This window comes from Charadrius vociferus, unplaced genomic scaffold (genome assembly GCF_000708025.1).
Source record: "Charadrius vociferus isolate BGI_N301 unplaced genomic scaffold, ASM70802v2 scaffold15, whole genome shotgun sequence".
NCBI classification, from domain to species: domain Eukaryota; kingdom Metazoa; phylum Chordata; class Aves; order Charadriiformes; family Charadriidae; genus Charadrius; species Charadrius vociferus.
In genome coordinates, this window is record NW_009650064.1 from 3,133,889 (window position 1) to 3,161,109 (window position 27,221).

The 27,221-nt window shown below is 36.6% G+C and overlaps 1 protein-coding gene across 1 annotated transcript in view; it reads left to right on the top strand.

Moving 5' to 3' along the window:
- The window catches only part of UBR5 (ubiquitin protein ligase E3 component n-recognin 5), a 72,784-nt gene that overhangs the window by 5,791 nt on the left and 39,772 nt on the right, over positions 1–27,221 (top strand). The window contains exons 6-15 of the mRNA XM_009891818.1: positions 1,461–1,620; positions 8,384–8,533; positions 10,503–10,696; positions 15,433–15,549; positions 15,629–15,739; positions 16,494–16,648; positions 18,561–18,678; positions 19,535–19,719; positions 20,552–20,661; positions 22,201–22,313. Coding sequence (XP_009890120.1) covers positions 8,392–8,533; positions 10,503–10,696; positions 15,433–15,549; positions 15,629–15,739; positions 16,494–16,648; positions 18,561–18,678; positions 19,535–19,719; positions 20,552–20,661; positions 22,201–22,313 — 1,245 coding nt within the window. The 5' untranslated portion in view covers positions 1,461–1,620; positions 8,384–8,391. The remainder of the gene's footprint in view (positions 1–1,460; positions 1,621–8,383; positions 8,534–10,502; positions 10,697–15,432; positions 15,550–15,628; positions 15,740–16,493; positions 16,649–18,560; positions 18,679–19,534; positions 19,720–20,551; positions 20,662–22,200; positions 22,314–27,221) is intronic.

Genomic DNA, 27,221 nt, shown 5'->3' on the forward strand with positions numbered 1-27,221 from the left:
ACAAATGTTAGTTGCTAGGTCAAAGGTAGTCTGCTTGCATGCTTTGAATGGCCTACAGCATGACTGGCTCGAGACAGGGGATAGCGGGCAAGGTATCTACAGACCCACCGGTGGCGGACTGGCTCCTAGTTCCTTTCTCTTTTAGAATTCAAAACCCAGTAAAAGCTAGGAGCTTCTGCCTTCACAGAGGCAAGATACTGGAGGTGTTGGTTACTCTGAAGTTAACCCTGCTTTCAGGAGGTAGTGTGGTTAGATGACCTCCAGCGGTCTCTTTCAACTGTAGAGTGGTAGGGGTTTTTTGACTTCATTGTTCACCTCCAGGTTTTTTGAGAGTGTTTACTGATGTCCTTGATACCTTATGTGAAAGAGAAAAACAGACTAATATCTCTTGGTCCTTATTCTGTTATCTAATGTATAGTTTGTTGGTTAAGTCGTAACTTTGCTTCCCTTGCTGTGATCTTTTGCTTTTTTACAAAAAATAGCATGCTTTGTCTACCTTTAAAGTGGAAGGCGTCTAACACATTTTTGGGGTAACTAAAGCAGACCGATAGGAAAGATCTTCACAGTTGGTCTATATAACATAGATTCTACTGTGTCTTGAAAATCTGTAAACTTCTGGCATAGAATGTTATGACAAAAAGTTAACCTTGATGTGCTATTAAAATGTCCCCCTTTTTCTTTTTTTTTTTTGCTTGTCAACAGACCATTTTATTTGGTGCCTCATTTTTACTGTGTTACAAAAACATTCAATACTGGTTTCTTACCTTCTTCACACAGTTTATGATCTTCCAGAACTCTGTCATCTTCTGTGGCATTCAGTAGATGGTAATCTGTCTGAAAAAACAAAATGCTTCGAGTCCTAGAGTTAGTGGAATAGACCAGAATGCTTCTGGTTTTTGTACATTCATTGCATCTGTTTCACATTTGGAAGGCTTTTTCTGCATTCACACTTTGCTAATAAAAATCTAAATGTTGCAGAAACTGCAGAAGATAAGCCTTTAGAAACAGAATGGTGAGAAAAACAGAGAAGGTAAGGTGGTTATGTATTGAAGGGCAGTGCAAGGAGAAAACAGTGTCAAACAGGGATTGAAGTATACAGTTGATTGCGCTTCATTGCAAAACTCTGTTGATTTATATAGTAAGTTTAAACACTTTTATAGAAACACACAGAACATTCTCAAAACCAGATTTTTCTTATCCTTTAACTACATCATTAAGCATTTCAAGAAGGGGATTGTAAGAAAATTTAGTGCCGAAGTTGGAATTCAGTGGCCTAACTTGGACTGAGAGAAGGTTGACTGTCTAGTACAAAATACTGTGAAAAATCTATGTGAGCCTTTGTCTGTATGTACTGTGATTGACTTTTGTTTTTTATTACATTTCTTTTAGAATTAAGCATTCTTTTCTTATGAGTGGTGGTTGGTGAGCTGAGAATGACCAAGTATACTCTGCTCTTACAGGCACAAGTTGTTTTACAAGGAAAGTCCAGAAGTATTATTATTCGGGAACTCCAGCGAACAAATCTTGATGTAAACCTTGCTGTAAATAATTTGTTGAGTCGTGATGATGAAGATGGAGATGATGGGGATGACACAGCAAGTGAATCGTATCTTCCTGGAGGTTTGTATCTTGCAACTTTTGATAAGAAAATGACAGTGTTTTCTTATTTTTCTGTATTTAAGCACTGACAGCGTGCTCTGTGCTGTGCGAGGTATGCAGCGAAGACAGTTCTTGCTTACAGGAGCAAAGTCTAAAGATGTGCAAAACAAAAGATGCACTGGGATGTCTTGAGGGATTAGGTTAGGCATTGAGAAATAACTGTTGACCATGTTTGTGGGTGGCATGAAAGTTTTAGAATCCCAGGCTTTTAACATCAGCATTACTTACATTTGTATTTTGCTGCTCAACGAAATGCTGAGACTGCTGTGTGGCTTGCTCATAAAAGCTTATTCTAAAACCTTCTAGTGACTTGCATGTTTTTTGCTACTAACATACATTCTTAAGATACAGCAGTTTTTAGAGCAAAAATTATACAGCTTTTTTGTAATCAAATTGCCTCAAGTAAGAGCAAAACAGCTTACAGTTGTTGCACTTAGGTGGAGAATTTATTCTTCATCTCCAGTTACCCTCATAAATGCTGCAGTATTCTGGCCATACCAGTAAAATGCTGTAATTGAAGTCCACCTATTTTTGAAATATTGTCTGTCCCATAAAATTGCTTTTTTAATCAAAAACTTTGAGTCTTCTTTTGCATTGGCTAAATAAGTTAGGTGATCTTTTCTTGCTGAGTAAACATATTTGAAAACATAGCAGCCAAATCTAATGTTTGTGTTAGGTGCACTGCATGAAAAGAACACATCTAAACTCTAACTACATATTAGCTTTTCTTTCTGTGTGTCAAAATGGTGTTTTGATATTTTTCTGATAAATGTTTTTTTTTCTGCTCATCTGGTTCACCAGGAAGGTTCATGGGCTTCCTCCATCTTTATCTTGTCAATCATGTGATGAGACAAAGGTTTTTTTTGTTCTGCAGCAAAGGCTTTGTATTTCATTTTGCCTCTTCTAGTTTTAGTTGCATCTGTCAAGCTTCTTTATTTTGCTGTAGAATCAAGAATCCGCTGGTGAAAGGGATGAAAAATCTTTAATTTGAGTCTTGTTTTTTTGGTGTTCAGCTTAATAGCATTAGACAGATGCATTGGAGGAAGTAAATTCTCTGAACTCTTTCCAGGTATTCAAAGCAGGAATTCTTACTCTAAGCGTACCTGAATGCATTCTTCCAGAATCATCCTTCAGAAGACAAATCACTGTTAGTAATCATTTACAGTAGAAGTTCCTTTTAACCATACTAACCAGCTTTCAACAGCATTAGCTATTCTCTGAGTACCTCTTGAGATCATCAGGCTCAGTTAATAGGGACCGTCTGACAATCTGTGACTGGTAACTTTTATTTGAAAGGTGCCTGCACTACAATCTCAGAGCCTTTTGTATTTGAGATATAGTATGCAGAACTTCGCTGTCCAGAAAACAGTTTTGTCCTTGCCTTAATTTTTAAAGCTTCTACTCGGTTTAGATTAATCTTTCCTATAAGGGATTGCAACCTCCTAGTATTGGTATCTTTTTTTTCCTTTTTTTCTTTTACCCCACATAGAAACTGGGCTAACTTCTCCCCTGTTCTTGTGGGGAAAGACATGGAAATGACAACTGAAATGAAACTTCATATGTCTTAACTCCAGTTTTCAAAGATGTAATTGTAGTTTGTAGAACATGCTATGCCTTCTCTGTTTGTCTTAAATTATTTCAGTTTTACAGGCAAAAAGTGAGTTTGCACAGAACTGAATTAATTTGATATCTGGATGTGATCCAAACAGTGGGAAAAGTCTAGCTGAACACTAGTCAGTGCTGTCATTACTCTACTGTTGGTACATTAAATAGTACAAATTACCAGTCCTTGCTTGTGTCACGTAGCCACACAGGCTAGTTTTCAGGAAAACCTGATGGCCAGAGAAACTCGCCTATAGGTCTCTAGAAAAACACCAATATTCTGTCTTTCAGAACACCAATATTCTGTCTTTCAGAACTATGTAAAACATTTTTTTTTAAGTCTTTTGCTCTAGAAACTTTGCATTCTTCTTGCTTGCACTTGTCATCTCACTCCTGGATGCTCTGATTCTTAGTCAAGTTTTATAAATGATTCTGAAAGTTAAAGAACTTCTACCTTTTTTTTTTGTTGTTGTTGTTGAATTATGTCAAATTATGCTTTAAAGCTTTCTGATTTTGTTCCTTCCAAGCACAAAAAAAGCAAATGACAAGACTGCTTTTGCCTTGGGACTTTTGAGGCTCTTGCATTTTGATTAAAAGCGTATGCTAATTTTTACTTTCTCCTTTCTGCATGTCTGCTGCTTTTGACCCTTAAATTTAGGGGTTACTCTTCTAGGCCTTCCAAGACAGCAAAGCTTTTTTCAAAATGCTAGGAGTAATTTACACTTGATTTTTAAAAATTAACAAAAAAAAAAAAAAAGCTGAGATACTTTCCAACCACTATGAAACTAATAAATTATTGTTTAATACATCATAATTTCATTACTATATCAACTATGATAATTCCAATTAGTATTGTAAACAGTATGCACCTGAATTTTTTTAAGGTAACAAAAACCATGTCTCCGTTCTTCCCGAATTCTTCAAAATGTCTTAAGCGAAGAGCAGAACTTTACTTTTCTATACAGATTGCCTTCAATATGTGTCTCTTAGATATTTGGTTTTGGACCCTTATGTACTTTGATTTTGACTTCTCTAATCTAGTCCTGTTTCTTTTGTTTTATGCTAGTTAACAGAGATGAATGTGGGTTCATTTGATACATAACAAGTACATAAGGAAAATAAGTCAAAGTAAAAACTACATAGAACAAGATCACTTAGCATAGAAAAGACTTGAAGGTCTTTAGATTAATTTTCCAGCTCATATCAAGTTGTATTTGAGGCTTCTTCTGGGCTTTTTTTTTTTTCTGTTAATCTTCTGTATAGTGATTCTGCAGAAGTTAAAATATTGTGTTGTTTGTATAGTTCAGATGTGTGCTCAGTAACTTCTGCATGGTTTAGTGGGTTCTTGCTAGTGGGACTTGTGAATCATAGGTTTGGCAACATCCAGACTACTTTGGATTTTGGAATTGAGATAAGCTTGTTTAAAAATTCATTATTTTTTTTTTTTTTTTTAGAAGAGAGAAGAGAGATGGGCTGGTATTGCAGCAGTACTTACTGCATTGGCTTGCAGTGAGGGGAGATGGGAACCGGAGCATAGCGTAGGATCAGTTCAGTGGCTTGCTGCCTTTGGGGAAAACAATCAGGTGTATGTTTTTTCTGTGGTTTTGTTGGTGTGGTTTGGTTTTCTTTGTTTGTGGGTTTGGGGTTTTTTTTTGGGGTTTTTTTTTGGTTTTTTTTTTTTTTTTTTTAAGATGAACTGCAAGTTGGGCAATGTTTTGAATAAATATATCTTATCAGGAAATGATTTCTGGAGTTCTGTTTGAGTCTGGTTTCCTAGGAGACCAAAATACATGTTTCTCTCCCTTCACTGTCACAGTTATGCCAATTTAATCCAAACTTGAAAGAGGAGGAGATACTGAGGACGTTGAATTCTTGAATATTTCATAAAAGTATGTAGCTGAGAAGAGAGGAGAGAACTTAATGATTACCCCCTTAAGGGAAAAGGTTTAATGCGAGCTCAGCTTGAGGTTGGAATTGATCTAGGCAACGCCTTCGATAAATGAATCCAGTGCTAATGCTACGCATGGAGCTATTGAAAATAAAAATTTTCTCAGTTCTTGAATTGTTGCTTATGTGCATACTGAAATGGGTTTTTTTTACTGGTGGGATATTTTTTGGTGATGTTTTTTTTTTTCTTCGCTCTCTTCTCAATATCCTTTTCCTTCCAATTTTCAATGGTATTTACTAGTGAATCATATGTATGTTCTTACCTAAATAGGCTGATCAGAATTATCACATCTAAATGTGAAGGGTGTGGTCTGATTCTGGTCTAACACAGCACAGAAAATGAATGATATCATCCCATGGGATTTTTCTGAAGAGCAAGAAAATAAAGTCATAGAGAATGTTTTTTCTCCTGGATTCTTAAACTGGATGTAGCCTTGCAGTATCTGTGTTTTCACAGCACTAAAAAAAATCCAGTGATTTTGAAGGGGAGTGGATTTGGCTCCTATCCCTAATGGTTTTAGCACCTTTGTTTGCTTGAATAGAAAACTGAAGGAGGGAGATCTCTTACAGAAATATTGGAAGAAAATTAAAATCTGATTTGAAGCTGAAGTAAGAGGGTAAGAAAAGGCTTTGTTTCCTCACTCATCTTAATGCACATTTAGCAAAAGACCACATAGTTTTGGTTCTTAAGTCTGATGGTTTGAATTTTTACTTTCCTTTTTGGAAATACAGCTAAACTGAAGATGCCTAACATGGTGGAAGGGGTGTGTGTCTGTGTGTCACAAGGTTAGCGTGTGTTTTCTGTCAAGAGAATTTCTGGCTTAGTTTACCTTAAAAAAACCCCATACTGTCCGTTATGAATGAGGCTAGAGAGTTCTTTTCTGTACTGACCAATCCTGTTACTAAAAAGAGATCAACATTTTTTGCAGTTTTTGGCTGGATGGTAACCAAAACCAATTAAAAGGAGTTGGTAGACTGTAGAGAGGTTGGAACTTACCTAGGGTGAGATGGTGGTGGTGGATGTGAGAGGAGGGAAGAGGAGCAGCATATGAATATTGGGAGATACAACAGAGCCTCAGCTGTGTTTCCAGCTCTTAAAGTCTGCTACTTATTAACCCAATTAAGGTGGGGTGTACCGCTGGTTTATTGTTGCAGAAAGCCAGTGAAAAATAAATAAAGTAGCAGGTGGGATAAGGGCACTCTGAGCGATCTGAAGTGTTTTAGTAAGACAGATCCTGTTTGCCAAATCCAAATTTTTTTGTTAGGATTTCCTGGCAGTCTGTCACGGATGACTTCCTAAAACGTAGTGCATGAACCAAATGGTGTGCTTTTGGAAGCATAGGCTACACTTGAGTGGATTATGTACTTAATGCAAAAAGCATTGGTGCAGGTCTTGCTTTGAAATCCACGGTGCTCACTAGTTACAGTGCTGTTGTTCTGGGGACAGCTGGTTGTAGTTGGCATGTGTTACATTTCCTGGAGATAAGAGTTTAGAAATTTAAGGATGAATATTCTGATGTGCGGGGATGTGGAAGTCTCTTAACACTATAAGTGGAACAGTTCAGTGAATTAATACTGTCTGTACAGAAATGTGGACTTCTGGCTCTTTTTCTGGTTTTGGATACCCTCTCCTTTGTGTCGTGTGTCGTCCCTCCCCCCCCGCCTCTGCTCCATTCCAGACACTAAGAAAAAGACCCATAATAATCAGTTCCTACTGTTAAGAATGCTTTTATTTAACTTCAAACCTTGCTTTCTAGCCACTATTTTGTTTTATGCTTGCACTGAGGTAAAGGCTGACAACCGGATGTGTTGAAATTGTGTGTGCTCCTTCTGTGTTTCCTGAAGGGACTCTGTGCATAGCCTCATGTTACCTTCAGCAGTGGTTTAAGCAGACGAGGTTGTCCTGATGCCAGAAGGACCTAGCCTGCCATTCCCTTGCATGGTGGTGAGGTTTGTGTGCCTGCATGGGTTAGCTGAAACCTAATTTGGGGAACCTGATTTTTTTTTTTAAGTCAGATTTGCTTTAAAGCCTTGGGAAGGGGCAAAACTTCTCCTTTGGAAGCGGTAGGGTTCAGTCAGCTTTGATCCATGTGGTGAGGCACCACCTTTGGGGCTCTCTTTCACTACCCAATTAAGTCAGTCTGAAGATTGCTTCCCACCTTACTTCTATACCCTATGAAGTACTATTTCAAGCCAGGTGAATACTCTAGTTGTAGATTTAGAAATCTCACCTTTCCCCAAGGAGGTGCCTGCCACAGGGATGGAGCAGGGAAGTAGGACTGTCCTTTCTGTAGCAGCAAGATGGTAGTCAGCTTTAGTTGTCTTGTCAGTCTGGACTTCAATAAATTACATGAATTTTCAGTAGCCTCTTCTGTGTGTGGATAGTAGCTATAGTTTAGTAAATGGAAGGAAGTTGTTTTACACTTTAATGAGGATCAGTACTTCAGAGGAGCTCAAGTTTTCTAACGTAGAAGCTAGGGCAGTCACAGTATTTAAGTTCATCTTTTTGGGTTTGGTTGTGGTTTGTTTTTGTTTTTTTTTTAAATTGCATGGTATTAAAAAATGGTGCCTTTCCCAGATAACTGTTGTTGTTCTTAATGTAGCTACCTTTTAAAGCTTTGTACTGAGAACTGCAAGCTACTAGCCTGTGAATTAAACAAGTACGTCAATCTCTGAAAGAAGTGTTCCATGGAGAACGTACAGTCTTTGACATTAAAGACATGGCTTTGTGAAGGCCAGCTTTCACCATCGGTTCTGTCCTGACTTAATTCTAGGTCATCTCTGGAGTTCTACATTACATGCATGAGCGTGTGTGCACATGTATGTATATGTATCTATCTTACTCTAGCTCTTTGTTCTTTCAAGTGACAGGCTAAAGTTTGAATGTCTGGATTACAGAAAAACGCATTTTGGGCAAGTCTTGTTTGGGAAATGTGGTTAGACAAGTGGCAGAGCAGTTCTTGTAGGGAAGCTGGTTTTGTTCACTAGTCTGCCAAGCTTGATTGTAAATGTGGTTGCATAGGAGGCACATGAGTTTGCACTGGTGAATCTGAAGAGCAGAAATTCAATTAATAGGTAGGATTTTTTTGTTTTGATATTTGTTTAGTTGATGGTCTCTCTAGCTGATGTTTTAAGTAGCTGATTATTCACTTAAGACCCTTGTCTCCTCTTATAGAGGATCTTATGTCTCTTCTGGATGCTGACATACATTCTGCTCACCCAAGTGTCATTATTGATGCTGATGCTATGTTTTCAGAAGACATTAGTTACTTTGGTTATCCATCCTTTCGGCGCTCATCACTTTCCAGGCTAGGCTCATCCAGAGGTAATTTTGCACCTTTTTTCTTTGTAATAAGTAGTTTGCTGTGGAAAAAGCTAGTGGTAGTACACACTGGTGGTTTAGATTCTGATTTAATACAAAAGTAGACTGTGATATGTTGTCAAATAAAGAGTGGGCAAATAGACTGTTACTCGTATCAAAATTATTAATGAATTCTGAATATTAGCAGGTAAGTTCTACAAAAACCTTGATAGTCATGTATTTTAAATCTAATTGTTGATCATTGGTGTTGCAAGGTGTTATAAAATGTTTGCATGTACATTTATTTTAAACTGTAGCATAAGTACCTACATACATAGATTGCGTTAGAAGTATTTAATTTGGCTCAAAAATGAGTAACAATTGATGACATGCAGCATTCTTAATCTTTTCTTTTCTTTTTTTTTTTTCTTTTGGGTTGCTCTTTGTTCACTGTTCTTCACATTTTCTTAATTGTTCCATGACAGAAGTTGCCTATATGGAATGAGGATCTTTAGATAGTAAGGAGGCAGAAGAAATCTAAATTTTACTTTTTGGAAGCATTTTTATAGTTGGATAAGAACTATTGGTAGCTTATAAAAAAAACAATTCCATGAGCAGTGTTAAGGCATTTTACTTTTTTTTTAAGCATATTACACTTAAGAGATTTATAACAGACCATGCAGCAATTTCCTGTCTTTTTGAAGCTGTTGCGCAAATGCCTAGAGTATTTCCAAACTGTTAATCCAACCTCTGCTGTGATTGATTGTTTAGTGGAGTTTTGTTGCCTTTCATGAACATGTTTTAGTATATTAATTGCTGAACACTTAAGTTCGTGTTACAAAATTTAGTCAGGGGTCAGTGTGATGTTTGCTAGAAAATAAGTACAGTACTTTATGAAATGTATCTGTAAGACAAGCTGTCGTGTTTGGCTTATGTAAAAACTTCCCCATTTGTCTAATACAGCAAAAGACCCAAGACTTGGCATAATTTGTTGGAACTATGATATAATAATGTGGTCATCTCATACATGTAATTCCAGTTGATATTTGTGAGCATAAATGAAGTTCTTAATAGGTTAAATGCATTATGTGCATGTACGAATATTCAGCATCTGACATAACTCCTTCTAAATTCCTCCTTTTTTTTCCTTTCCTAAGGTTATTCTATATAAGACGTTACCACGAATTTTATAATCCTTATTTTCCATGCATAGTTGACTCTTGGAAAGTTAGTTTGATTACCTGATTTAAAAAATTTATCTGCATGAGCGAACTGCAGAGTACTGGCTTTAGACAGTTTGTAGGCCAATTGGAGGGGAAGCATTTTGGTAAGGAACATTTTCCTACAAGGATCCTTTTTAAAACTTGTCTGACTCTTGAAAAGTTTTCATTTGATCTACTCAAAACAGATACGCTTTAATTTATTAAATCCAGTCCTATGGAATATTGCTTTAAACAAAAGGGGTTGGATTATCAAACATGTATACAAGAGCTTTTTTTAATGCTTGCTTTCTTTAACCTTTTCAAATTGCTGGTTTTTGGGGAAAGTTATTGTGAAACTCTCTAATAAATACTCTTTTTTGGTTTGCATAAAGATATCTCACAGACTATATAGACTTAGATTTTTTGTTGTTGTTGTTGTTACTACGTTGATAAAACAATACTACAAAACTCTGCATATTGTACTATAAAACTTCAAATTACAATGTTAAATGTATTTGGCCTCTTACGATGTAAATGAAAATGCTTTAGCATTTTTTATAGTGCACAAAACTGTAAGACTTCTTTATTTCTAGCTTATGTTTAGTAATTCTAAAGTACATATGCTTGAAAGGGTTAATATATTGAATGTTGCATGTCAGGACTTTAATTTAATCTGTGTGAGTAGATTTAACTGCTGTTAGTTGCATCCTGAAGGGTCTTTACTAGAGAGTGGCTTACTTTTATCCCACTGGTGTGACCCAATTGCATACCAGTTCTCCTTCTTCCCTTAGAGAGAGACTCTGAGCTGTTGCGTGAACGTGAGTCCGTTTTACGTTTGCGTGAACGAAGGTGGCTTGATGGAGCCTCATTTGATAATGAAAGAGGCTCTACAAGTAAGGAAGGGGAACCAAACCTGGACAAGAAGAATACGCCTGTTCAAAGTCCTGTTTCTTTAGGAGAAGACTTGCAGTGGTGGCCAGATAAGGTATTGAAATTTTTTTACTATTTTATTTGCATGCTATGCAATAGATCTGTTTATTTTTTCCAAACAAGTACTCTGTGTGCCCCTTTTGAATATCACATCTCAGTTTATGTGAGATAATGTAATAAAGCATATTCTTTATTAGGCACTTAGGAAAATTATGAATAACTACTTACACCCTTATAGCTGTGCTTCTGTTATTACTGTTTTAATTTTCTTCTCCATGTGTTTTGAAGATAGATCATAAGGTTTGGGGTTTTTCTTTTCTTCTTCTTTTATTACTTAGGTGCTCAAAGCATTTAATAGGCAATAGGAAACTCCTGAGACAATTTAAACTATCCTTCATCAAGGAAACTATTTTTTGATTAGCATTATTATTCCCAGAGATACTTTCAGTTGAGCGGATCGGGCTTTTAAGCAACAACAGTGAAAGCTGACATTTATTTGCTTTTGTGTTTTGAATTGACCAATAACTTAAATGAGTATTGGTTGCTCCTTCAGAATCCCTTTGGCTTAGGTTAGCTGGTTTTCTTTGTAACCTTAGTTCCATTTTAAAGGCAAGAAGTAATTCCCACATGAGATATAAGAATAATAGGAACACCAGCTCTAAGTTGCTGACTGGGTATCTGTAGTCATTTTCTTTATGAATTACCTAGATGCTTGGGGAAATGACTTTAAAAACCAAACCAAACCCAAACTAACCAACCAAACAAAAAAAATTTCCCAGGAATGGAAGTGTTAATCTATGTTTATTAGACCAAACTTTATGGTCTTGGGGTATCTTCCTAGTGTTCCCATTTCTATCTGTCCGCAGTATCTGTGAGGCTGCTATTTTGATATGTCACGCTTTCTTTTTCTCTGCCTCTGTTTTTTTTTTTCCTTTCAGACTAAATATAGATAGAGAGCTTGAAGAGGGAGGTGAATTTAGAGGCTTATTTCTGCTTACAGCAGCTCACCTTCAGCAGCTATCATCTTCATTCGGGCATTCAAACTGAGAAATGAAGATACCTAAAAAGAATGTTTGCCTAATAGTTGCTCACCCAACCAAACCTTTTATGTCTAAAGCGTGATTTTAGGGTTTTTTTAGCCAGTAACACTGAACTTCTGTGTCAGTGAAAATTGGCAGCTTTTGTCCCCCTTGCTTTGTCATAATGGTAGAATGAGAGTCATCTAGCTTGGGTAGAGAGAGATATCAGGGGTTTTAGCATCAAAGAATAAATGTGGTTTAGATTTGGAATACTAACTTACCTTTTTTAGTTACTAGTTCTATGTTCCTTAGTTATTATGTTTTGATAACATTATGGCCATTATTACTGTTGTATTTTTTGTTTCATTCTGTTTTTTTTTTTTCTACTTCAGGAATGTTTTCCTGCTAACTCCATTCTTCTCTCAGACCTTCAAACTTTGTTACTAAATTAGGGCTGCTTTTTTTTTTTTTTTTTCCTGCATGAGGTTTTTTGTTACTTGCAAACTCAGGAGATCCTGCCTCAGGACAATTATTGCCGTCTTTTATTGGGGATCTTTTATGAAATTAACTTGCTGTGATATCTAATTGCATGCTTGTTCAATTTAAATATACTGAAATTCTTCCAAGATACCTATTTGCATATGCACTCATGTAAACCCTAGCTGCCAGTTAAATCAAGGTGTCTCACTGGAAAGGCCTTTCATCTTTATCCAAAAGTAGTTAAACTTTTCACTCTGTCCTTCAGCTGAACATTGTTAAGAAATTTTTCTGCATCTTTCTTGCTATAGCCCCACTCTGAAGTTTTGTTGGTGGTATTTCCAACAGAAATTATTCAAGTTGAATCCTGAGGGAGATGACTTAGCTGAGATGCCAGTTCAGATGTTTCTTCCGTTTTGAAAATTGGAAAGGAGATCTTGAAATGTTAATGGAAAAGACAGTAAGCTAGGGAAGAGATTAAAGTACGTGAGGAACCACTACAAAATAATCTATCTTGCTTGCAAATATTTTTCCTTCATTTTTCATTATTTTGACATTTAGCATTTGAGACAGAACTGTACTAGTCCATGATGAGGATGGTTAACTTGTGTTTATGGGAGGTCAAGTACCAACCTGAGAGGAACGGATGAAACTTTTGGAAAACTGTTTTCACAAATGCATCAATTTCACACACAATCTGAGACTAATGATGTTGAGACATGATGCATAGGTATTGAGTTTTCTCCAGGAAATAAGGGAAATCAGCTGCTCAAGAATTTGAGTCAATGAATGAATTCTTCTGAGAGTTCAAATCTTGTTGGACTGTAGTACTGTTAGTCTACACTGCCATGTATCAACATTATGCCATGCATATCAGAGCCATTCTATAGTATGGCAAGTATGGCCCTTTTTTTCCTTCTAGACTGTAGTTGGATGCAAGCTGAACCTTTAGTTTGTTTAAGTAGGCATATTCTGTTTAGCTATTGGGATATTAAGATTTTTGTCAGCAATCTGCATCATCTTCAAGTATGTAATTTCTCTGGCCTGAAGTCAGAATTTATAGTTGAACACATAAGACTCCTGTTACAGAGCCAGAGTTGTCATGTTGTTCATGCATCGTTGTGTCATCAGTCTTTTCAGTGGCCTCGTGGAGGTGTATGCAGCATTGGTCCTGATTTTCAGATCACAACTCCTAATATTTTGATGGAAGGGACAGAAAAATTTTGAATGGCAAGTCTCTTTAGTGTTGAGCTCATGGTATAAAACTGTTTGTTTATAAGAAGTTGTAAAACATATTAGTAGGATTAAAGGTTATAATGATACTGTCTTGGAATAAAAATTAATTGCTTTCCATACTTAACTTTGAGGCATTAGGCTAGATAACTTCTGAAGATTCATTTATGCTGATGAAATAGAGATGTATCTCATTAGAGTGCAGTAGGTTCTGATGGCAGTTCTTTCTCAGAGTGTGCAATATTTATATGATGGCAAGTATTAATGATGACACAGATTAGCATGCATGCTACTTCTGTGCTGTGTTGGTAGATGCCCTCCAGAGCGAAATATTTCTCTTATGATTTAACTAATTCTAGATCCTGTTATCAGGGTATAAAAGAGAATTGTTTGTGATTGCTTCTGTCCTTTCCCCTCCTCCCTCTCCTCCCTCTCCTCCCTCTCCTCCCTCTCCTCCCTCTCCTCCCTCTCCTCCCTCTCCTCCCTCTCCTCCCTCTCCTCCCTCTCCTCCCTCTCCTCCCTCTCCTCCCTCTCCTCCCTCTCCTCCCTCTCCTCCCTCTCCTCCCTCTCCTCCCTCTCCTCCCTCTCCTAACATTTTGAGCTATGGGTAAGAGATCTACCGAATCCCGTGTTACTCAAGGACACACTCACACCTTTTGAAATGTGCACTTCCGGGCATGAAAATAGTAAGAAAAATAGTGTGAATCCAAATTTATGAAACTAAAAGTGTTTCTACTTGTCAACTCTTGTAGCTGAAAGAAAAGTCTCAATTTGGGGGACAGATAAATGTACTGGATGGTGGGCTGCTTTTAACGGTCTGACAAGAGTTCTGTTTCCCATCAGATGGTTGAATCGCTTAAATGTGGTATATTGTAATCTAAGAGGCAGCTAAAGATACTGATCTGGGAGATAACTACTACTGAGAAGACTAGTTATCATGTACCTGTCTTTCAGATTTGTAGCTGTAGAAGACAGCATTTGATTTTATACTAGTTGTTTTTTCATTTTTTAAAAGCTGTATTCTCTCTTAAGTGGAAGGGAACTTCTAGTTGTTACCAGTAAAGAAGTTTAGAAGGGCCATGGTTGTCCTATAGCTGCACTTGCTGAGGAGCAGCCAATGGACGGGCCTTACAAATGTTTCTCAGTAAACGGAAGTAAATGTTTTGTGAAGTCGCTCAAATTCACAGGTCTGTAGTTTAATATTCGCTTCAATGCAAGGGGGAACAGGAACATGGAAGAAGTGAGATTGCAGCAACTACACAACAGTTACAATGTTGATATGCAACCCAATCTAAGAGGGGGGAAAATAGCCTGTGACATCTGGGTGAGGTGCAGGATGAAGCAGTTGAGCAAACTGGTGCTATCTTAGTAGTAGAAAGATGCCATATGAGTTTTGGGAAAACATTAAAAAGGACAAAAAGGTGGGAGGAAGAATAACCCTTAATTAGAAGCTTTTCCAGCGTATCAGGTCATAATGATGCATTAATGTGACATGTAGTGTGCTGATTTTTTTTTTAAACTTGATCTTGTTTGCAGTTACTTACTTTCAGAAGGGAAAGATAAGAATTGTTTAATTGATGAGGTAGTGAATTTGATAATGGATTTCTCAGGTAGTTGGAAGATAACTTCACGAGTATACTTAGGAATGGAATAACGTTGCTTTTTTGTTCATTTCAAAAAGCCAGAATTTTAGAGGGAAACTTTTTTTAAATGTCAGAAGTCAAGAGATCTTCCCATCTTTAGTTCTATGAGCAGTGTTGTGGTCTTAAAATATTGTGGAAGCTCTTAATAAATTGTCTATGTTAATTGTCATGTTATTGCTGAATTTCGGGAAAAGAATATCTATTTCTTGACTCTGTCAGAAGCGATAATGCTTTTTGTGTGCGTGTTTGAGGGCATGCTGAGCTTGAGAAAAACTGGGATATATCTTTATTTTCAAGTTCAACATTCATGGGAACTCTGAAAAGAAAACTTAAGTTACAAGTTCAGTTTTTTGCATTTATATATTTATGTATACATTTATAATATTGCTGTCTTAGACTTCATATTTCTGTATTTGTAGGATGGAACAAAGTTTATTTCTATCGGAGCTCTGTATTCTGAGCTCGTGGCTGTTAGCAGTAAAGGAGAACTCTATCAATGGAAGTGGAGTGAATCAGAGCCTTACAGAAATGCACAGGTACTGTACATCTTTAAATGTTTACCTTCAGAATGACTTATATGCTTTGAATATCTAAAATATTTTTTTGTTTCCAAAGAATCCTTCGCTACATCATCCACGAGCCATGTTCTTGGGATTAACCAATGAAAAGATAGTGCTCCTTTCTGCAAATAGTATTAGAGCAACTGTTGCCACTGAAAATAACAAGGTATGAGATGTGTGCTGGTTGCTGAAGTAGACCAAGCTGTTTTTTTCAGTTCCTTGCAGTATATTACAGAGAAGTTTATTCTTCACCTTTATCAGTAGTAGAAAATCCGTAATTCGTTCACTCATTCCACTTCTTTTCATCTATACAGATCTAAAAACAAAACAGAAACCCAACTGGTGTTTTGTAAAAATGCAAAAAGGTAAAAAAAAAATAATCTGGCAGAGTTATGGCTTGAAAGAGTGAAAAGATATCTGTTTTACCTGATTATTTGAAATATTTGAATTTTTGCTGTTACAGTAGAAACTGACGCTAGTTTAAGAACAGAGAAGCTTGTTAATGTTCTGTATGTGTTTACTAGAAAAACTAAGGGCATTGAAGCTTTCAGTGCTGTAAAGTAACTTATCTAAATATGCTTTTCTGCCCCATTAAGAGTGAACATGAAACTGATTTGGTAAAGTACGTACACTTGTTGAAGTATTTTTATGGCACCTCTCTGTACTTTTTTTACCTTTTTTGCTTTTGTTGGGGACTGGAAATAGAGGAAAAAAAAATAAACCTGAAAAGCTGTTTTCTGGGGAAAGAAAAGGTGGTAAGGTGGTAGGGGATAAAATCCCAAAGGGAATCATTGGTGCTTGTTTGTTTTAATTCCCTTTCAAAACCAGTAAAAACTACATTAAAGGTGAAACTAAGGTGCAACTTGTCTTTTTCTTTTCTTCTCCTACCTTCTCTGTTCCTTTCTTCCCTTCTCCCTTAGGTTGCTACATGGGTAGATGAAACTTTAAGCTCTGTAGCTTCTAAATTAGAACACACTGCGCAGACGTACTCGGAGCTTCAGGGAGAACGGATTGTTTCTTTACATTGTTGTGCTCTTTATACATGTGCTCAACTGGAGAACAACTTGTATTGGTGGTAAGTAAATAGTGTGTTTATGTATAACACATGGATGTCTTCATGTCCTTGGCTCTGAGCATTGCAAAAATAGTGAACCACGGCTGTGCTGAGTCCTGTAACTCTGCACTTGAGCTTAGATTCCCTTTTTAACGTGTATTCTTTAATGCTTAAAGCTTTTGGATCCAATTATAACATCTTTAAGAGAATAAGGTTATTGTTTTAGGGGATGTGTATAAATACTTTTGTATGCAGATATATCAGTACTATGCGGTATAAGAAAATAACCTTCTTTATGCCTTTCAGGCCTTTTTCAGATTATAAATATGGAACAAACTTACCCACAAATGAGGTCCGCATTCTTCTGTCAGGGTCTGTTAGGAAAATTTGGCCTGTTACTTTGTGATCCAAATCTTAAAGAAGGGAGAAATAACATCACATGTTCCCTCTGGAGCTTGTTAAAATGTAACACTTTTAAACATTGTAAAATGTGAAATGTTAGTTAATATTTAAGCTAACAATTTGATAATTAAGAAGCTTATTTTAAAATAAAATACACCACCACCACCACCACCCCCCCAAAATAACACTCCCCAAAGAGCTCTGAAATTAATTTCTAATTTGAGTGAATTCAGTGAATATTACTCATGCATTGTCAGGACGCGTTATTTCTGTCAGTGTGTCAGGAGTCGTTGCATTACGTATCATGCCCAAAGATAAGTAGGTTTAGGCATGGATGAGTTAAATATTTGATGATGAGTTGGAAATCAGAGCACTGAAAATTGATTCTCTGAAACAGCTTTCTCATTAAATTCTAATAACTCTCTGGAAAATATTTAAGTAGAATTGTAGCTAGGCTTGTAAACTTAAACACAGCCATAATTTATTCTAACGTCTAGTCCCAAATCTCAAAATTACAACTCTCTGGTTCTTGACCCTTTCATTATGTCACGGCTGACATACCTCAGAGTAATTACTCTCAGTATAGAAACTAATAAGCCGTAACATTGGAGATTAGCTATTAGAACCTGCCATTTTTACTGCTTTTAGAATAATCGTTGCAATATATAAAAAGACTTATTAGCATTTACATGTAATCTTTGAAAGCAATTTATTTATTAACCAGCACGTCCTTTCTGAGAAGGGTTAAATGTCAGCAGTGGTGATTTTATGTTAATCAGATTGATGTAGACAGAAGCTTCTGTTACTATTGATATCCTTAGTTACAATGGTCTGTAGTACAGTGGACATGATTTTGATTTCCAGCATTCCACAGGACTGATGCTTTTCATGTTTTACTTAACTTGAAGGAGGTTTTCAAATAAAAGCATCTTAAGTCTATAACCCACAGGCTAAAATATGAAGTATTAAAATAATAAGCATGCCTAACTGTGTACGTAGGTGTTATTTTCATCTAAACTGAGTGGATCCAATTACAAAGGAAGTGTCCTTTTTTCCCCTCTTCCAGTTTAAGTCTGTCATAAGAGTCCTAGACTCCTTCAGCCATGTCCCTAGAGAGAAAGCGAGGCTTTTAGAACTTAAAAACAAAGATTATCCTGTTCCCTAATGACTGCAAATTCTGGAAATCATCACTAGTCGTGGGAAAGGTATCTTCAAATTCCAAGGGGACAACCCACAATTTGAAAGCTGTGACTGGGGGTCTTGAAGAAATTTTGGACGGGAAGGAAAGCCATTTGGCAGTGATGTCTTACGTACTCTCCCTCTCCCTCCTTCCACCCTTACGTTTTGGAAAGTGGGAGTAAATATAGAAGAAGATGTCATTTCTACAGTGCTTTGAGATTTTCGACAAGGTGGCACAGAGACCTGTTTGTTTGATCATGACTACATTAAACAGAAGGATTAAAATGTTCAAAGTTATAAAAAAAGCATTTCTTTCATAACCTTTTAAAAAATAATCTGTGTTTTTCCACAGGGGTGTAGTTCCTTTCAGCCAAAGGAAGAAAATGCTAGAAAAGGCCAGAGCAAAAAATAAAAAGCCGAAGTCCAGTGCTGGTATCTCCTCTATGCCAAACATAACTGTTGGAACCCAGGCAAGTGCAGCTGTCACAAGTGGCATTTTTACAGGGCTATATGATGTGCTTACAGCCTGTTCTTAAAACAAAACAAAACAAAACAAATTAGGTTCTATTGTTGTTACGCATAGAAGTTGTATCAAAAATGCAGCGTGAACATTTTATGTATGTTTGTTTGTATGTTTTAATTATATGACTGTAAATTGATGTGTCCTGTTAGTGTTGTTATTGTTTTACAAGTACGATTATTGCTGCAAACATGGAGGAAGAAACTGTATTCATACAAAGTACTTCTGTTTTAACTTACCTACTGATTCTGTATTTTGAGAGAAAGTAAAGATAGAAATACGATTCTCAGTAGAGCACATAGCTTTGTAAATGATTTGGCATCTAAGTGCCTGCAATATTAAGAGCCTGGATGTGATTTATTTATGCAGTGGGTTTGAAGCCTTTACCAAAAAGGTAAATAGCTGATACAGAGGTGTAGGATTCTTTTTGTGATTAGAATCAGAACTAGTATGAGACAGAACAGCTTCTTCCCAGGGAGCACATTTCTTTTGGTTCCCAATCCATTCTAATCAACTCTGGGATGAGTCTTTGTTGTTGGATGAATTGTTGCTTTTGTGGCTGAGCATCTAAATACTATACATTGAACAGTTGCATTGCTAAAGCTGTTGGTTTCAGCTGTGAATTGCACAACAGCCTCTTTTTTCCTAGCAAAGTACATAATACATCATGCTGACTTTCTTCTTCATCTAGTTCCATAAGTTTTCTTATTTTTTGTCTACTACATGTCACCAAGGAAATGCATGCATATGTGATTTCCGTTAGTATAATCCATTGTTCTCATAGAAATAAATATTTCTATCTGTAGGTGTGTTTAAGAAATAACCCCCTCTATCATGCTGGAGCAGTTGCTTTTTCAATCAGTGCTGGAATTCCTAAAGTGGGTGTGTTAATGGAATCTGTTTGGAACATGAATGACAGTTGTCGATTTCAGCTTCGGTCACCTGAGAGCTTGAAAAACATGGAGAAAGCTAGCAAAACTACTGAGGCAAAGTAAGTGTTGAGAACACACAAACATACTCACAGAACATATATTTGATATACTCTTGACTTAGTGATTGATTAAAAATTGAAAAGAAGAAAGGTCAGGTTTTATCAGTTTGATTTTTTTGCCTTCTTTATAAGATTCTACCTTTCTTGTAAACTTAGTTAAATGTGCAGAAACGCTCACTGCAGGAAAGGCGTTTCAGTTGTGTGAAACCACTATGGAAATGAGAAATGCAAAAGGAATATTAAATGAAGACTTTCCTTCAGTGTTTCATAACGTTTCCAAAATTTTATATTTAAATAACTGAAAGTGGTTTTGTTATGGAACTAACTGTTTTCTGTCCCTTCTTCATGGCATTGAGACCTGTTTCAGCCCCTTTCTAGTTTGGAAAAAAAAAAAACACCTAAAAATGATTGGGTTGACAATTGCCAGTCACATGTTTCTTAAAACCACATTTAAACCATTTTAAGAAGAGCTTGAAAAAGTTTAGCAGTTCTAGAGTTCCAGGTTACTGTATAAAGCTAATAATTCTTCCTGTCTTCAAATGAAGCATATGTAAGGATGTTTATTTTCTGTAATGTTGTGTCTATGCTCAGTTAATGTTATAAAGCTAATCCCTGACTTGAGAAGCACAGCACCATTCCCAACATTGGATGTATAGCCTTGTCAGTTAAGGGTGGTTATTCCCAAGTAAGGAGTTATTTCATTAAAGTATTGGTTTTGTTAAGAAGAATAAAAAAAATTAACATGGCTGGGACACACTAACACTTTGTCCATTGTCACAGAAAAGATTTCACCTTTTTCTTTCTTCATTCTAAGTAACCCTTTTTATTCTAGACCTGAAAGCAAACAGGAACCAGTGAAAACTGAGATGGGTCCTCCACCATCCCCAGCTTCCACTTGTAGTGATGCATCTTCAATAGCAAGTAGTGCATCAATGCCATATAGTAAGTAACGTGTAGCTCATAGTAACATAAAATATTTTTGTAGACAAGAAGTTTTCATAAAAGACAGCTCTACAAAGATTCTGTATTAATTTCAGAATCTGATTAAAAGTCCTTATTGGTCTTTCAGTCCAAATGACAATGTATGTAAAGGCCTTTGTAATAGACTTTAGCTGATCAGTGAATTGTCAGCGTTAAATTTAAATGTATTGGTGTAAGCAGTGACTACTTTGATGTAAGGTGTATCTAAGCAAGCATAGCACGCACTTCTCAGAATCAAAAGTAATTTTCAGGAGGTGATCAAGTCTGAAGGTGAAGTTGTTTATGTTTAGTTGCAAAGTGATAGTGAGTTTATTTGCAGCCCAGAAGTTGAATTTGCTTTGGAAAATTGCTTTTAAGTTTAAGCTGTTCTTGCACAGCTTGCCTTGCCAGTGCATAAAGCATCTCTTACATAAAATGTCTAAAACCAGGCATTCTTCACTAACATGCAAAAGCAGTGCATGAAGTTTTATCGTACAAGTTGTACTTAAAACCTAAATGCAGGCTGTATTAGAATTCATGTAACTGACCTCTTAAGCTTTTTTCCTGCGTTTAAACCATACATTTTTAAAGGGTTAATTACAGTGCCATCATTTGAAGAAATCTTCTCTCTGCTTCTGTTTCTTCTAATTGTTCATGTACTGCAGTTTAAGAAGTGTTCACCTAGAGAATCAAATGCTCTCATTCAGTGACCGAGAATCTTGTATGGTCAGATATGCAGTACTAATTAATTGTACTAGTAGAGCCTTTTGCTACTTATTTCTTCTGTTTTGGACTTCTTCCAACTGTAATTTTTCACTGACTGCAACTTTGTTTAGGATTTTGAACTAGTGTTTGAAGTTAGCTTAGAAGTTCTCTGCTTCCTACTTTAAACGTGCTGATAATATTAATTACGCTATAGAAACTCAATTCAGGAGATAAAGGTTCTTGACTGTTAATTTAGCCATGTTACGTATTTAAATTTGATCTTGAGTGTACTACAGTTACTGTTCAGATAATGTCTTTGCAGCAAATCTAACTGTACTGCAATTGCTGTTGGCCCAAATAGCTATTTTCTGCCTCATTTGCTACTCTTCTAGATGTTCACCAAAACCCATACATAGTGGACAAGCAGGCTTTTTGCAAGGGTGATACAAAGCACGGCAGCAGGGCTGAATGAAGGGTCTTATCATGTCAGTCTTGTTACTTACAGCATGAGCCTGCCGAAACAGTTTCTTGTATTCTAATTGTTTTGCTTAAATGTCCTCAAATAGCTTTGTTTGTCTGATAGGTTTTATTAGTGCTAATTTCATAGAAAAACATGAAAGTGGCGTGGTGTACTGTTAAGGAACTCTGACTTCAAGTGGTTTTAAAGTCATATTCTTGTTAACCTTTTGTTAATTTCTAGATTTGAACATCAGTACTCTTTTTTGGGGGAAAGGTTTGGTGTTTACTGCACATTGCATTTTGATGGTTTGATTAAATATTTCAAATCTTTCCTTTGGTAATTACTTTTTGTCTCAGAGCGACGACGATCTACTCCTGCCCCAAAAGAGGAGGAGAAAGTGAATGAAGAGCAGTGGTCTCTGAGGGAAGTTGTGTTTGTGGAAGACGTTAAGAATGTTCCTGTTGGCAAGGTTTGTGTAAAATACACTGTCCCACCATCTTTGGGGAGGGAGAAAATAAAGTTTTCCTTTTAGATAAGCTAACTGTTTAAAAGAATCATGGTTTTGGGGATTCTTGAGAATGTTTCTGACTACTATGACTTTTGTTTCATTTTTATTTGTTCATAACACAATGACTAATAGACTGAATATGTTGTGAATAAAACGTTCTGAATCTTCAAAAATAACATTCTGGTACTTTAAGTTTTGGACCACGATATTAAGAAAAGCAGATGTGGTTTTATCCAAAATACTATTTTTTGTCATTTGAGCAGTAGCTCCCACACTTGTCCACACATCAGCTAAATGTTTAAGTGAATCTCATGTTCTGGGAACCAAAGAACAGAACTGTTTTGATTAGAAATGACATGCTTCATTAATATGACTATAAAGTTATTTCATTTATTACTGCAGAAAACCGTAAGAAACCTTATAATTTTTTCATTTTCTCTCTAGTCAACCTTTGCTCTGACTAAGAGTGCTGTAGAGGAAAATACAACATTTCTCCTTTGGCATTGTTGTGCGATGTTAGGAGGGATTAGGTCATCTAGAGAGTTCTCATCTATGCTTTCAAAAATAAGAGCAACAGGAAAGCCAATAAAGGTTTTCCACAAAATAAAAAAGTTTGGATTGCTTTCTACCTGTTCATAGAAGATCCAAAAAAAAAAAAGTTACCAGAAGAGGAAATAACTGTCCAACAGAAGGCAGCTGGATTTAGTCAAGGCTATTTCACCTGCATCCTTAATAGTTTTACTTGTGCAGGAGTGGAAGATTTGCCTTGAGTAGTTTCTTTGAAAGGAGGAGGACCACAATGAATTTTCATTATCAGGTTTAGGTCATTTCTGCAAAAGAGAGTATGGAGCAACTTAAATCATTGAAACACTTCAGTTTCTGTGAATGGGGTTTTGAGATCTAGTTGAAGGTGCTGAAACTATTGCTTGCCTCATACTAGCTTTGGGAAAGCCCCTGTTGTCTTTATCTGTCCTTCCTGTTTTAGATCCTAAGATTTTTCAGGATAGAGACTGTTTTACTCTTTCTGTTGTAAAGGTGTCTGTCTTTACGTGCTGCATCAAGAAGAACTACTATAATAAATACAGAAGAGCTTGAATTTTTATATGTTGATATTTTTACTGAAGTGCTAAAACCAGTAAGTGGACTGTCTTCTGAATCGAGTTATTGGTGCCGAGTCTATTCTATATCAGTCATTTATGGCAAAGATGCTTTTTCTTCTTCATAAAGCATGCTGTCCTTTTCCAGGGATGTGTATGGTCACTTACTCTTTTGCTTTTCCAGTTTTGTAATGCTTTATCTTTAGAGTTTAGATAGAATGCAGCAGACAAAACTATCCTTTTTTTTTTGCCTAGCAGTGCCCAGGTTAAAAACAGAAGTACAGTTTGTGCCCTGTTATATGTTCTGTTCGTAATTTGGATCACTTGTGTGATTGTATGGAAAAGACTGGAGGCACCTCAGTCTGCAGAAGGGATACTCTTTGCAGTGTTCTCCTACAGGCTCCAGAGTAGCTAATGATCATTGTGAAACAGTACTGTTTGTAATTTAGCTGGTTGTGAGCTGAATTAAGCACAAAGATGATTTGAATTCTGAACAATCTGACTGACTGTTCTGTTCGTAAATAATTTTGCATGTTTACAGAGGTCCAAACTGCAAAAACGTAATCATACAGGTTTGAGCTCTTAAAACTTCATGGCTTAAGAAGTCCTACCCTTTTAGGGTCCACCCAGATATACTTTCTTCTGGTCTTCCACGGACTTTTGTTAACTGAATGACGTTCTAAAAAGTCACATCTTTGATATATTAGTATGGGTGGCCTCAGTGGCATTAGCATCCTGCATGAGAATATACTATTCCTGTGTAACCTGGGAGTTAGTTACTTTTGGTGTTTCAGAAAATTGGAAAGGCTTTGAAGCACTGTTTTGAGTGTTAAGTACTTGATGTTACAAAGCATCGGGTCAGCAGAGCAACAATAGCTTCTCTCAAAGTGCTGTCATCGAGTAAAATAGGTGGTCATGGAGCATGTGAATATTGGGACATATTTGAGAAGTATGCACCGGTAATTTGGTAGATGGTTTTTGGTCACAACGTGAAGTGAATTGCGCTAAACTGATTGATCTGTGAAGCCAAAAATCTTGCCTTATGTAATGATTCAGATCTGAAATACTAAGAGGAACAAAAAATTGATTCCTGTCCTTTTACCTATAGCAAGAGAATCTGAAATCTGAAATTTGGAATGTTTATTTTGTTTAGAATATTCTAAAGTGTGATAGCCATGAGCTTCTGTCAAAATGTTTGCCACCTTTTAAAATACTTGGATAATTCTTTGTTTTACACAAAAAAGAATTGTTCAGTTAGACTTCAGGGGGTGGAATTAGAGACAGGAAAGAGTTTCAGATTTACTGATGCTGAGCCTGTGTTCCTGAAATAATTTTGTTTCTGGAAAATTTGAGTTCCTGTACTTTTGGATGTAAACAACAACTTCATGATGTCTCCAAAATGTGCTTGGTTAAAATCCTTCTGAGACCACTGTTGTGTTCTGTTTGTGGAACGGTGGGCAGGTAGATGATGTGAAGTTCTAACATGTCTGTTTCTCTCTGGGCTCTTACTGATCTTGATACAGTAATAGCCTTCCCCTGAGTACTAAGATCTGAGATGACTGCTTGTGATTATTCAGATACCAGTAGATCGTACAACCAGCATTTTACACACTGCTTTGTAAATGTGGATTGTGTATGGTGCCAAAGCAACAAATGCCCAGAGAGTGGGGCAAGAGTGCAGAAGCTCTTACGTTGGGGCGGTCTTGAAAGAAATGAATAAAGCCGAAGTCTGCTAGATATACTCTTGGATTTAGTCATCTTTCTCCTTGGAATATGTTACCTTTCAATCTCATTTCAGTTTAAATCCTTCATGGGTTTGGAACAAAACTAAACCTTTATCCCCCCAAGTCCATCATTAGATTGGGGAGATGACGGTTGTAAGATCATCCACCTAATGGAAGACTGATAGAATAAAAAAGCCTGGTGCTTGTCTCTTCTGTTGTCTGCATTGGTGAGAAATCTGATGGAGTCTTCTTTCAAGTGTAGTTTAGAAAGAGATGGACTAAAATAAGCCTTTGTTACTGCTCACTGGTATCAGAGGAACAGAAGCTGATTTTGTCCATCCCGTGCACGTTGGGATATTCTACTTACCCATATTAGCTTCTGGATCTCATCTTCTGGAATGGCTTAAATGGTTATCTGGAAAAGGGTGGGGAACCTGGGTTGGAGATGCTTTTTTCTTCCTTGGCAGCTGTGATTCATTTTGGTCTGAGACTTTCCGCTAGCAGTGTCCAAGGCCTCCCAAAACTGCTTCTGTTCCTCAACGTTGTCCTCAATCAGGAGAGACGTATGTGTATTACCAGTTTTGCAGTTCCTATGCCCAGCAAGCTTATCAAGTCCTCGGGATTTTGTGAAACATAATTTGAATTGAGTAGTTTGTTCTTTAGCTTGTACTTTGTATTGTATTATTTTAGTCAGTCACTTGAACTTTTTGGTTTTTTGTTTGATTTCTGTTTGAAATTGAAGCTTTCCAATGAGAAAGATAAGTTGAAAGAGCTCAGGCTGGATATAGTCCCAGAAGAGTTACCTAATCCCTGTTAGGAATCTGGTTTTAATTCTTCAAAGCTAAATATACTAAAAATTGTGTCAGTATTTATTTGGGAGTGCTCATTCTACTTTGAGAGTAGAGGTAGAAGGCTTTTCTGCACTGTTTTCCACCAAGGAGATTGGATAAGAAATAAAAATTTCTTTGCCCTGCTCTGCTGTTGCTGTGTCTTGAGAGGGAATATGGTGATTCTGGAGAGGAAAGGATTCTAAAGATTACCAGTGGATCCAAACAGGCTTGCTTCTGAAAGACTCAAGTGCTGGTAGTCAACGTTATTTTTAGAGGCTACTCAACCTGTCATTAATGTGATTTTAAATGAACAACTGTAAGAGGGACCAGGGGAGAAGTGGAGCTCAGGACCTGCCTTCACTTCCTTTGGAGGAAGGGACCTCAGTTGAATGCTTTCTGCCAATGGGTATGCTTTGGCATTTTGGTTTAAAGGAGTGTGGCAACGGGTTGATAGTAAGGGTAAAGGAAATAACAAGTATGTTCATCTTTCAGTTGTTTCAGTTTATCAATTCATTTTTTTCTTCCAATAAAAAAGAAAGATCAGATCTCATTACCCTGTAGCTGAAAATGCTCTAAAAAGGCATTTTCCTTTTGGAAAAAAATCTTTAAGCTTTCATTTTGTTGCTTGCTTTTTTCATTCATTTGTTTGATTCAGTTCTTTTAATTTAGCCCTAATAAAGCAAACGTTTGTATATGTAGTTCTGTAAAATGCTTGTTTCTAATTGATGAAACTTTTGTGTTAACAATATGAACAGTGTAAGTACATTAGTTCTGTAAGCTAAAGTGTCTAAATCCTTTAAGCTCTTGCATTTTATTTTTGTTACAGCATTTTTCAATGAATTCAGACTTAGATAATTTCAGTTAAAGAGGAGTGTTAATGTTGCTCATTTATCTTGTTTAGTGCCAGCCCATTATACCACATCTCTGCTTTGGAGCTTCCTATGCACAATTGCTATCGAGTGTTTCACTCCAGCTCCTGCTTGCATCAACGGATAGTTTTATTTTCCTTACGTGTAACAGCCAACAGCCATAGCAGTAACTGTTTAACTAAAGAACTGCATTTTAGTTACCCTTTGAAGAGGGGAATTTATTCTCAACCAAATCTTAATGAACGTATTTTCCAGTTTTTAAAGATAGATGATTTTCTTCTTGAATGGCAAAATGAGGAAGAAAATAAAAATTTGCCACGTTGACTCTGAAAGAGTCACCATACAGTTC